Source organism: Mercenaria mercenaria, chromosome 17 (assembly GCF_021730395.1).
Source record: "Mercenaria mercenaria strain notata chromosome 17, MADL_Memer_1, whole genome shotgun sequence".
NCBI lineage: Eukaryota > Metazoa > Mollusca > Bivalvia > Venerida > Veneridae > Mercenaria > Mercenaria mercenaria.
Window position 1 is genome coordinate 56,000,076 of NC_069377.1, and position 13,319 is coordinate 56,013,394.

General features: G+C 34.8%; 1 protein-coding gene across 1 annotated transcript in view; it reads left to right on the forward strand.

Moving 5' to 3' along the window:
• Positions 1–13,319, forward strand: part of LOC128550092 (tRNA (guanine-N(7)-)-methyltransferase non-catalytic subunit wdr4-like) — a 126,807-nt gene that overhangs the window by 1,553 nt on the left and 111,935 nt on the right. The window contains exon 2 of the mRNA XM_053528248.1: positions 1,154–1,219. Coding sequence (XP_053384223.1) covers positions 1,154–1,219 — 66 coding nt within the window. The remainder of the gene's footprint in view (positions 1–1,153; positions 1,220–13,319) is intronic.

Consider the following 13,319-nt stretch of genomic DNA (forward strand, 5'->3'; position numbering starts at 1 on the left):
TGTTAAATGTTGTGATTTTTATCAACTGATCATTTCACAAGTGGAAAACAATGCTGTATATCAAAATAATACTTTAAAAATGTTCAGTTAATAACAACTCCCAATATTTGGCAAACTTTGACTACTGTTTAGTTATTGCACAGCCTGTCATCATACACTTACTTTCAACAGTTCAGTTTAAATAATAGAGAATAGGGGTGTGCATGACTTTGGCCTAAATCGGCCTCCAAATTTTCAGCAAAAATCCAAGATTAGGCCAAAATAGTTAAATGTTGTTAGATTTATTTTTGAGTGTAAGAATTTGTATTGTGCTGTAAAGTTATTTATTCTGGCAACAGGTAAATCCGTATTGACAAGCCGCAGCACTCAGTAGTAAGTAAGTTCTGTAATTCAGTTGTGGTTAGTTAAGCCAGTATTGTTGTTCTGTTTTTTTTTTTTTAAAAAAAAAAATCAAATTGTAATGTTTTAACCTTTTTTTTTTTTTTCCATTTTCCGCCAAGTTTTGGCAAACATAGGAAAACTAAGGTTATTTAGGTGTTTGAAGGATTTTCATGCTTATTAAAGGTCCAATACTAAGGAAAGTGAACATTTTAATTTCTTTTAAAAAGCACAGAAACTATTTCATTTTATTGGAAAATGAAAGTTGGTATGTAGGAATTCGAAATAAATCGCAGTATATGTACAATTATTTTTCTATGAAGTGTGAAGAAAGTTAAAAAGACCTGGGGGGTCATTCTGTCGATTCCTTGAAATTTCAACATAATACACATACATTTCTTTGAGTTCCAAAGACCTTCTGTAAATTTTGACCTGCCAATCTTCATTATTTAGTGTCTTGCAAAAGTCTATGCACTGGCTATGAAAAAAATTGCCAACTCACTTCCCCTTAGAAATGGACCTTTAAAAGTTAGTTAGTTACTGATTTCAGGCATGCATTTTGATATGCTGAAAAATTGTCCTGCCCTTCTTTAAATTGCTGTTACATACAATTAGAAATTAAGGGAGTGATTTTTGTTAGGTGTATTTAAAGTGTTCAGTGGATATTATTTTGTCTGAATTGCCTACAATCCCCAGTTATATGCCCAGTTCATATGCAAGTTGATTTTATGTTCATGCATAATATTTTTCCAGCCCTTTTATTTTCTTTCTACAGTGGTGTTGAGGAAATACAGATCCCTGAAGCAGTTAAAGAACAGAAAGATGAAGAAAAACCACAGAGGTATGAGAGCAGCAGTTACATGTTGGGATAAAATTGACATTGTATTTTTATTATAAACTGATCAACTAGGATGCAAATAAAAAATATCATTCCTGCAGAATTTAATAAAGCAAAACACATGTTTAGCGAAATGGCTTCTTGTAGTTCTACCTTGACCAGTGTTTGAATAGCATCTGTATTGTTTTATTTATGGTCAGGTAAAAAGTAACTTTATAAGGACATGAAAAAAAGTGCACTCGTTGTTCTTAGTGTTGAGGCCATGAGGGTGACCCAATTAAATGCGCTCTTTGTCACTGAAGAGAGAACAGTGCATAAAACACATGTAATTAAAACTAAATACACATACTTAACCTATTAGCAATATGAATTTAGTTGTTACATGGAATAATTTTCTCTTTACAGTAGTTTTGCATATTTGATAAAAAACTGGAAGTTGTGGTATAATTTCATTTCTCGAATAAAGCCTGGACTCGGCATACAGAATAAAAAATCATGGATATAAATGTCATGTTGTGTGTACATATATAAAAACTGTATCATTATTTTCTTTCTAAAGGTAAAATATGATAACCAAAGATGTTGACAGGAGAAGTAATATTCTAAATAATGGCTTCAAAGATGCTTGAAATTTGCAGATGAGTAAATATCGAAAGTATGAGCACATGACCTATACATTTAATTAGCACAACTACTTGAACTTTTCAAATAGTAGAGCTTTTGTACTCACCCTTTCATTTGCGTCATGAGATGACCTCCAAGGACAAGTTGCATAACTCTTGCTTTTGTTTTGTCAAAGTTATGTTCACTTTTAACTTAGAATTTCAGGTTAAAGTTTTGCGTGTAAGCAGGTGTCTCAGAAACTGCTAAGTCAAATGCTTGTTAACTTCACACATGTCTTTGGCATCATGAGATGATCTTAAAGAGCAAGTTGCATAACTTTAGCTTTTATTTTGTCAAAATTATGTCCCTTTTTAATTTAGAATTTCAGGTTAAGGTTTTGCACATAAGTAGATTTCTCAGAAACTACAAAGCCAAATGCTTTCTGACTTCATGTATGTCTTCAGCATCATGAGATGACCCCCAAGGACAATTTACATAACTCTATGGCAAGTTTCATAACTGTGTACCATAACTGTGTACCAGTTGTTTACTAAGTTTGCTTTCAAATAATGCCTTTTGGGTCGAAATATACCTGCACTGGTGTTCATTTGATATAGGAAAAAGGAATAAAAATTCTTGCTAAAACTGCAAAGCACTGAGCTTAGATATTTGGCATGTTTCATTTTTAGTGGTCCTCTACTAAGTTTGTTCAGATCATGTTGTTGGGGTAAAAATTTGTCCACACTGGCTCACTTGTTTTACATAGACTTATATTGGGTAAAACTTCTAAAATCGTCTTGTCTAAAACCGTATTGCTCTGAACTTAGATATTTGGCATGTAGCTTTGTAATGGTCCTCTACCAAGTATTTTCAAATCATTACAGGCTATAATTGGCTCTGTCCATTCAGGTCACATTTTACATTTATTTATACATGTATAAGAAAAACAAGTAATACAAATATGATTGTATCTTACATCTTTGAGTTGGTAAAATCATGAAAATTTGCCTTTTATATATAATATTATATTTATAAAACCACCAATTGATCTACCTGCAGCATGTGCCCATTTGTGTCAAGTGAGTGATGTAGGCCATTATGACTGTCTTGTTCAGTAAATTATTGAAATATTATAGTGAAAACGTCTGGTTATCTCACAGTGAGTGGCTATACTTACCTCATAACACATGGTCACATTAAAAGGCTATACTTACCTCATAACACATGGTCACATTAAAGGGCTATACTTACCTCATAACACATGGTCACATTAAAGGGCTATACTTACCTCATAACACATGGTCACATTAAAGGGCTATACTTACCTCATAACACATGGTCACATTAAAGGGCTATACTTACCTTATAACACATGGTCACAGTTATACTTAACACGGTCACATTAAAAGGCTACACTTACCTCATAACACATGGTCACATTAAAAGGCTATACTTACCTCTTAACACCTGGTCACATTAAAGGGCTATACTTACCTCATAACACATGGTGACATTAAAGGGCGAACTTACCTCATAACAGATGGTCACATTAAAGGGCTGTACTTACCTCATAATATATGGTCACATTAAAGGGCTGTGCTTACCTCATAACACATGGTCACATTAAAGGGCTATACTTACCTCATAATATATGGTCACATTAAAGGGCTGTACTTACCTCATAACACATGGTCAAATTAAAGGGCTGTACTTACCTCATAACACATGGTCACATTAAAGGGCAAACTTACCTCATAACAGATGGTCACAGTTATACTTACTTCATAACACATGGTCACATTAAAGGGCTATACTTACCTCATAACACATGATCAAATTAAAGGGCTGTACTTACCTCATAAGACATGGTCACATTAAAAGGCTATACTTACCTCATAACACATGGTCACATTAAAGGGCTATACTTACCTCATAACAATTGTTTACAAACCATTGAAAAACATGAAATTTAAAGGAGACTATTTGATTTTACATGTTAGGTAGAAATATTTTTCACTCTCAGAAATATTGCCTCATGTTTTCACTTGACGGAGATTATTTTGATCTTACACTGAAACATAGATATTGTCCAAACTTCTACATAATCTGTTTATATACTTTTCAGTAAACTTCTACATAATCTGTTTATATACTTTTCAGTAAACTTCTACATACTCTGTTTATATACTTTTCAGTTTTAGTGTGTTCTCCAGTCTTGAGTGGGTGGAAAATGTTCTTTACCATGCATGATGCTATTGTGTAACTAATGAGAACCTATTACAATGTTCTACATAATTAAAACCGTTACAAATTAACATGTCAAACCTATTTAAAAGGAATCACATTCCCAGGTTCTTTTGTTACCGTTAGTAGTGTAACATATTCAACAGGACAGGTGTGCCCACTGAAATGGTCATAGATGGGAAACTGCTGGAAATTTTATGTGGGAAAGAAAATATCATCAAAAAAATGAATTAGCTCTTCAAGACTAGCTATAGACTACAATATGTTAAAGTTGCACATGATGGCCATAATATCACAAAAGTTTGGCATGTCAGTACTTTTTTTTTTTTAAAGTTTCTCTAAAAGGCAGAATGAGCAATGAAATCCTTGAAACTGTTATAACTGTTGTTTTAGTTTTAAAACTTTTCAAGTGCTTAGGCCTAAATTAAAATTATTTTTGTTTGACCTTTACCGACCCTGTATTTTTACAGTGGGTAGGTAGGTAGGTAAATAATTTTATTATATTTTAGTTTTTTAAAATGTTTGTTGTCTCAGTAATAAAGTCTATTATTAATACCTATTGCTTGATAATCTCTGAAGATGCTCTGTTAAATGTATGCTTGTAATATATAAACCCTTAGCCTTTGCACACACAATATGGGCACAAACTTAACTAGCACATATGGCAAACTTCACCAAAGTTTTGAGTATCTTTCATGTCTATACTTTTATACGCCCGTTTGAAAAACGGGACGTATTATGGGAACGCCCCTGGCGGGCGGATGGGCGGTTGGGCGGGCGGGCGGGCGGGCGGGCGGGCGGGCGGCGTCCAAAGACCTTGTCCGGAGCATATCTTCTACATGCATGGAGGGATTTTGATGAAACTTGGCACAGTTGTTCACCATCATGAGACGGAGTGTCATGCGCAAGAACCAGGTCCCTAGGTCTAAGGTCAAGGTCACACTTAGAGGTCAAAGGTCAAATTCAAGAATGACTGTCCGGAGCATATCTTCTTCATGTATGGAGGGATTTTGATGAAAGTTGGCACAATTGTTCATCATCATGAGACGGAGTGTCATGCGCAAAAACCAGGTCCCTAGGTCTAAGGTCAAGGTCACACTTAGAGGTCAAAGGATACAAGAATGAAAAATTCAAGAATGACTTTGTCCGGAGCATATCTTCTTCATGCATGGAATGATTTTGATGTAGCTTGGCACAGTTGTTCACCATAATGAGAGGGAGTGTCATGCGCAAGAACCAGGTTCCTAGGTCTAAGGTCAAGGTCACACTTAGAGGTCAAAGGATACAAGAATGAAAACTTTGTCCGGAGCATATCTTCTTCATGCATGAAAGGACTTTGATGTAGCTTGGCAAAATTGTTCACCATCATGAGACGGAGTGTCATGCGCAAGAACCAGGTCCCTAGGGGTAAGGTCAAGGTCACACTTAGAGGTCAAAGGATACAAGAATGAAAACTTTGTCCGGAGCATTTCTTCTTCATGCATTGAGGGATTTTGATACAACTTGGCACAAATGTTTACAAGCATGAGACGGAGTGTCATGCGCAAGAACCAGGTCCCTCGGTCTAAGTTCAAGGTCACACTTAAAGGTCAAAGGTCAGATACAAGAATGACTTTGTCCGGAGCATTTCTTCTTCATGCATGGAGGGATTTTGATGTAACTTGGCACAATTGTACACCATCATGAGACGGAGTGTCATGCACTGGTCCCTTCTTTTGAATTACTTCCCTTTGCTGTTACTATAAATAGCTTATATTGTAACTTTTTCATTACAAGTCGTAGGGAAAAATCGAGACCACTTTTCTGTAGTACAACATGCATGTTACATCCAATTCTGAGGTGTATTTTGAGCTATCTCTACCTGGTAAGGATTTTTGTGTGGACTTGTAATTTTTTTTTTTTCGATTTTTTTTTTTTTTTTTCTCTTTAAAGATTAACTTCCCTTAGTTGTTACTATAAATAACTTACATTGTAACTTTTTTATAATTGACCGTAGGGAAAAACCAAGACCACTTTTCTGTGGTACAACATTGATGTTACTTTCAAATTTTGGGTGTATTTTAAGGTATCTCTGCCTGGTAAGGATTTTTTTTGTGGACTTAGAAAAATAAAAGAATTACAATAATTTCTAAAAAAAAACAACATTGTAAACAACTAGAAAATTAAAATTCCATTTGCAAATACAGGTGCTAGTGTAAACAAATTTGCTGTGACGGGCGTATATTGTGACATTCTGCACCCTTGTTTCTTTATATATATATCGAAAGTCTTTTCATGATTGTTTTCACTACATCTGCGCTTAAAAGTACAAAAAAAATATAGCGTGAAAATACGCGATATTTGGCATCTAAACACACTATTGAATTACAGCTTTTTTATATTTTCCAGAAGTGTTTGATGATAATAACTTTTTCTGAGTTTTAGAAGGTTTTTACAACGGAAATGGCAGTATGCAAGCAAAAGTGATGATTTTTTCAGCTTCAAGCTACTTGCACGTATTGGTCATATGTTACTAAAAACAGAAACAAGATTGGGTTTCCCAACATCAGACATTTATTATGCCATTGTCCTGGCAAAAGAAGTATAAGATTTTTATAGCTCTTTGTCCTGGCATAACAAAATTAAAATATTAAAACTATCTAGCCCGTAATATTTCAGCACATTTCAATTTTTGTCGAATTCTTGAAATTCGAAAACTGAGATTTTCTCACTTCAAACAAATGCATTTCAAAATGATCTCTGATTTAAGACATTTTGAAATCAACAATTAAGTCAGTTTATAATATATTTTCACAGATAATTAAATTAGGGGTAATTATATAGACTGCAATCTATGTTTTCGTCAGGAAAACCTGCCGTACAAATCAGGGATGTAAAAAAAAGGCAGTGGCTAGGTAGCCGGTTCGGGCTACCTAGACCAAAGGTCTACGTAGCCGGTTCCGGCTACCTAGACTAAAGGTCTAGGTAGCCGGCTCTATATATATACATATCATAAATGAACACGTAAGTCAAGGTAGCCGGCTTTGATAAACTTTGTTATAAAGGATCATTTTATTAGTTAAATAAATTACATTTTTGTGACTTATTATTTACTATTTGTGATTTACCTGTTTATTTCGCCGTATTTACGCACTGCTCTTTGTTTTGCCTTTTTTTAACTGTTTGTTCTGTTTTCTTTTAAGAATGAATCACTGTATCTTGAATATGTATCGAGTACGTTTTAACATAACAAAATGTCCGCCGATGAGATATGATTGTGCGTAAATGCGGCAAAATAGACAGGTAAAACACAAATAATAAATCACAAGAAATGTAATTTATTTAACTAATATAATGATCCTTATAAATAATCTTTTATAGATACAGTTTATTAAAGCCGGCTAACTTTACTTACATGTTCATATACGATATGTATATACAGAGGCGGCTACCTAGACCTATTATTATTCCAAGTGTTAGGACTAGTTATTTTCACTTTCTAAAGACTTATTTCCCGAAAAATGATTATTTTGTAAAGTGTCCCAAAAATATGGACACAATATTCATAATCCACCCAGTGTTGAAAGCGAAATAAAAAGCGTAAACAATTATCGGTAATTATTCTGTTGATAAACTTAGTCATTGTCCTTGTTTTCATCATCAATTAACACCCCCTCAAAGAGCTAAAAGAAGTGTGTCGGTATCATGGCATCTGAAGTGGAGATCAAAGCGGTATAGTTGCCCGAGATTGTCATGGAATTACGTCATGTTTTCGCGCCATGTGACACATCACTGTTTGATCGTACCGCCTCGGTTCTTTAAATTAATCAATAAAAAAGTTTCTTCTCTAATTTGTTAAAGCGAATTCAATATCCTGTATAAATTGACAGGTAAATGTGTCAAACGATAATTGTGGATATCCTATCTCTGTGAGCTATTTTGCCGCACTATCATAAATCTGTTTGCCAAAAGTCGTTTTACGCCATGTATTTAACTTGCTGACGCTTTTTCATCATTTAAGATTTTTTTTTATATTTTGTTTTTTTGTACTTACTGGTCAAAAGTCTGAACTTTATGCCCATAGAATGAATCAATTATTTACTCTTAGAACGAGATAAGTAATTAAGATCGCACTGTTTGAAATTTTACAAAGAACTAAATTTAAATTTGACCGTTTTTATAGAATTTTGCCTACATTCCTGTCGATATCTTATTAAAATCGTTATAGAATTCAAACTATATTACTTCTTAAGCGGTGCTAACAATGTTGAAGTGGTAATAACAAAAAATGAATGCACTACGCGCGTTTTTTGTGTATGTGTAAACAAAAGTAACGTCGAGTGATGTAAATTAGATATTACGATAGGTCGCACGTGCTCGTGGAATGGAAAATTACCGGCATGACGTTTTGGTATCTTTACGTTTCGCGGGTAAATTAGATACTAGATTTGTAAGATTATGTCCTTTTGTCAGATTGCTTTCCGGTTACAAGAGGATTGATTGTCGTCTGCATCCTATGGCCTTAGGCAACGTTATCGGCATAGTTGACACGTGTTCGGAATACACAAGATAATAAACAATCCGCTTTATCGATTTTCTGCTAGCTGACCGCGGGTTACTTTCTCACTTGCCATAATTATTTATGCACTTGTTAAATAAAATAATCACCAGTTTCAAGCACCAAAGTAAGTTTTTTCCCTCTGATAAGAAAATAAAAATATTTTTTTACTCTGGAATGCAATAAAATTATTTGAGTCGGGGCAATTTTATCGGGTCGGTAGGTAAAGGTCAAACAAACTTAATTTTATTTTAAGCCTTATCTGAATTAAAGATTCCCGCGAAATGATTTTTTAACCTGTTATAGTTTTGTTAAATGAATGGTTTTGTTTTAATTCAGGAAACTGTCACAGGTGCCTTACACACTTTGTTTTTGGGGTGTGAAGAAAGAATAAAAAAATGAGCTGCACCATGAGAAAACCAACATAGTGCGTTTGCAACCAGCATGGATCCAGACCAGCCTGTTGGCTTTCAAAGCCTATTGCAATTAGAGAAACCGTTGGCAAACAGCATGGATCCTGACCAGACTGCACGGATGCACAGGCTGGTCTGGATCCATGCTGGTCGCGAATGCATTATGTTGGTTTTCTCATGGTGCGGCTCAGTTATACAGTCAAGCCCCAGTTTGATTCTACTCACTGAGCAGCTGACAACTGTAACACATTCATCCGTATCACTGCTTTCAATCTTACTAATTGTTTTTTTTTTTTTTAAACTTTCCATATATGCTTGTTCATTTTTTAACCATCTGTCTTAGATACTGCCCCGAGTTATAATCTTTATCGATTGCACGGCAGTGTGATGTAAGCATAGATTTTTTTCAGCATCTACTCTTTAACTTGTATTTTGTATTTTACAAAAATATTTCCTCATTCAGAATATTTAAAGACCCAAATGAAACGTTCATAGATACTTACTTTGCATCCTAGGTAAATTGCCATTAACCAAACATTTGAATTCCATGAAGATTGAAAAAAACAAAAAAACATTCTTTTTATGACTGTCTGAGACAGTTTTGATCAGAAGAATTGTGCTTATTTATTGATTTACACACTTTCCTCACAGATGTTTTGCCTTCAGACTTACGTATATATTTGCAAAATTTACAAAAACCTTTCCTTTGTTAGTAATTGTTGACAAAAAATTAGTACAATGTAATTTAGTGAGTTCTTGGCAAGTTTTTTATGATAGAAATGTTTGTAGTTTTGTGCGTTGTATTGGTGATACAATAAAAATGTTATGACAGAAACGTTTGCAGTTAGTGCGTTGTATTGGTGATAAAATAAAAATGTGATGCGTAACAAAGGGACTACACACACATACTTTGCATCATCAGCTGACCTCACGGGCAAGTTCAGTTACTCTGGCATACATTTTGTTAAACTTATTCTCCTTTTCAACCAAGAAATTTTAGAAAAAGTTTTGTACGTAAGCAGAGTTTGGATAGAATGCTTTCAAACTCTTCACAAATCTTCGGCATTGTTAAGAGACCACCGTGAACTATGTTTCATATCTCTTATTTTACAAAGTTATGCCCTATTTTCAGTTTAGAAATTTTTTTTAAAGCTGTCGTTTGTAAGCGAGTTTTATGAAGAAGGGTTCAAATTGTCAAATGTGCTGTCATTAGACAGCTCTTGTTGATATTTTTAACATAAGTTGCTCCCTGTATTAAATTTTTTGAGATGTTAATATTCCCATTAAACAACTCTCTAAACATGTATTAAAACGCAACCTCGGTTGATCATCGTCAGAAACAGTATGATCCATGTAGTGTGCTAAATAAGTGAATGACTGACATTTTTTAATTATTTTGATCTTTGATCTTGGATTAACTGGTACTTTTTACTTTCTTCTCCACTTGACTTTAGTAGAATACAGTGCACTTAATGTTCTGCAGTCATGAAAGTGTATTGGTACATTTTACCAATCCCATGTAAGGTTGAATTTTTTTTTTATATATATAAGATATTTTCCATTGCTGGCACCAGTTTTATTGTAATATATTTGCTGACAAGCTTGAATTGCACTGTGTTACCTGGACTCGCAGTCGAGAACTGTTTTCCAATTAACTAATCAATAATGAATAACTTGGTTACGGGTTGCTGGATAGATTGCGAAATTGAACAGCAATTTTCGCAATTACCTGGAATTCTGTCTCAAGACATCGGAAACCTTTTTTTTCCAAGCTCACCATGAATCATGTTTAATTCCTGGGTTTAAGGATGGGAGAGGTTGACCAGTGTATGTAATCCTGTGTTATCCTTCGTAAAAAGATGACTTCATCTTTAAACGTGTTATTATCTGGACTGGCTAATTGCAATTAACCCCTCCTCTGTCAGTAAAAAGAAATAAACATTTTCTGCATATTTATCTTTTTATTTATTACATGTTTATTGAGATAGTCAAAGTCCACTCCCAGAATGGATAGAACAGCCTTTTTGCAGTTGAGCTCAAAGCAGGTGTCATAAACTATTAATCTGTCCAGCATCTAATTTAGACCATTACTGCATTTAAGTAAATCACCCAGCACTGAACACTAGCCAGAATGTCAGTAATCCCGGGATTCAAACCTGGACTGCTAGCTTTGTCATAGATTAACTTGATACCTCCTTCATAATCAACTACCTTAAAAAACCACCTTAAATCATTGCAGTATTATTTCATCGGGAATAATAAATATTCTTACTAAGGGAGTGTCTCATTAGTTTTAATTCAAGAGGAAGGGGCAATGTAGTGTGTGTTTTTAAACCTATTTATCTCGTAGCACTTGGTCACATTTCAAGGCTGTATTCACCCTTTAGCACTTGTTCACATTGTAAGGCTAAACTTGGCCCATAGCTGTAACATTTGTCCACATTGCAGGGTTGTACTTATCCAGTAGCATGATCAAATTGGAGGGCTATTATAACTTACCTAATAGCACTTGTTCTCATTGCAGGGCTGTACTTACCTTATAGCACTTGATCAAATTGGAGGGCTGTACATACCTCATAGATGTTGATCTCATTGTAGGGCTATACTTACCTCTAAACAGTTGATCACATTGCAGTGCTATATTTAGTTACTTACCTCATAGCATCTTGTCACATTACAGGGCTATATTTACTCCATAGCACTTGATAACATTGCAGGGCTATACTTACCTCATATCACTTAGTCACATTGCAGAGCTATTCTTGGCCCATAGCACTAACTTTTGTCACAATACAGGGCTATATTTACCCTGCAACACTTGGTACTATTGCATTGGTCTATTTGCCCCATAAAACTAACTCTTGGTTACATTGCAGGGCTATACTTACCTCATAACACTTTGTCATATTGCAGGGCTATACTTACCCCATAGCACTTGGTAGTCACAAGGCTATACTTGCCCCATAGCACTTGGCCAAATTTTAGGGCTATATTTATCTCATAATTCTTGGTCACATTAAAGGGCTATACTTACCTCATTAAACTTGGTTACATTACAAGGCCTACTTGCCCCATAACATTTGGTTACATTACAGGGCTATACTTGCCCCTATGACATTTGGATCACATTGCAGGGCTATACTTACCCAAATAGAATTGGGTCACATTGCTGGGCTATATCTTGTTCAGTGACCTCTGTCTTCTCTCACTTTATGTCACTTCTTTAATTAGGATTATCTTGTTTGACTGACATCACACCATCTGTTACTCAGTATATGAACAGTATTTGTACCTGAGTTCATTTGCAGTTGCTACTGCTTGCCTGCATGAGAAATTATGCCAAAAGAATGTTAAGATATTTTAGGCTCTGGTTGGTAGTACAAGAATATGCTCCATTTCCAGAGGTTTCCCTCAGTTCTTTAACTTGCTGTAAAAACCTCAATTTAAAGTCACATTCAAATGACTATTAGTATTTTTATATGAGAGTCCAGACTCTGCTTGGGTTTGGACACATGACCTGTTTGTTAAGTGAGTGCACTACCCATTGTGTTGTAAAGGTTGGTGATGTATCCTGCTAGTTGGGGAATAACAGATTCTGATGAATTGGGTGTTATATTTCTGCCTTGGTGTTTATAGCCCACCAGAGCTCAACTTGCTCAAGGTGAGATATTATGATCACTCAATATCCATTGTCCAAATATCTATATGTCATGAGTCTGTCAACATTTTCTGACGTCTCATCTGAAACCAATAGTTTGAAATTGATGAAATTTAGCCTGTATGCTCCACCTGTGGCACCTAGGGGTCACTAAAATTAAAAATAGAAAAATCTTCAAACAAGCTGCAAGTCCAATTTTCAAATACTTTTACATAAATGTTTCTTTGGTAACCCATTACCAAGATTTTTCAATTTATTACTATTTTTCAAAAGTCATGACCACAAAAGTCTGCAAATGACTTCCCCTAAACCTTCGGCGTTTTGAAATAATTTCATAGAAATGATCCTTGCGTAATGATCTACCAAGAGTGTTCATATTATTCTGATTTGCTTGAAAACCTGTCCACCAGAGCTAAAGATTGAAAATATGTTCAGATGCCATCTCCTGCACAACCGCTGTATTTTCACAGAAATGTTCCTTGGGTGACCCTCTACTTAGATTTTGAAAAGCCATCTTGATTTATAAAAAAACATGTCTGACTGGGGGCAGATTTAGCTTTCCCTATATGACTCAGTTGAAAAGTTTGAAAATATTCTGCAGGTCAGTTTTCAATGTAATTTAGCCAAAATGCTTGTTGTTCTATATTT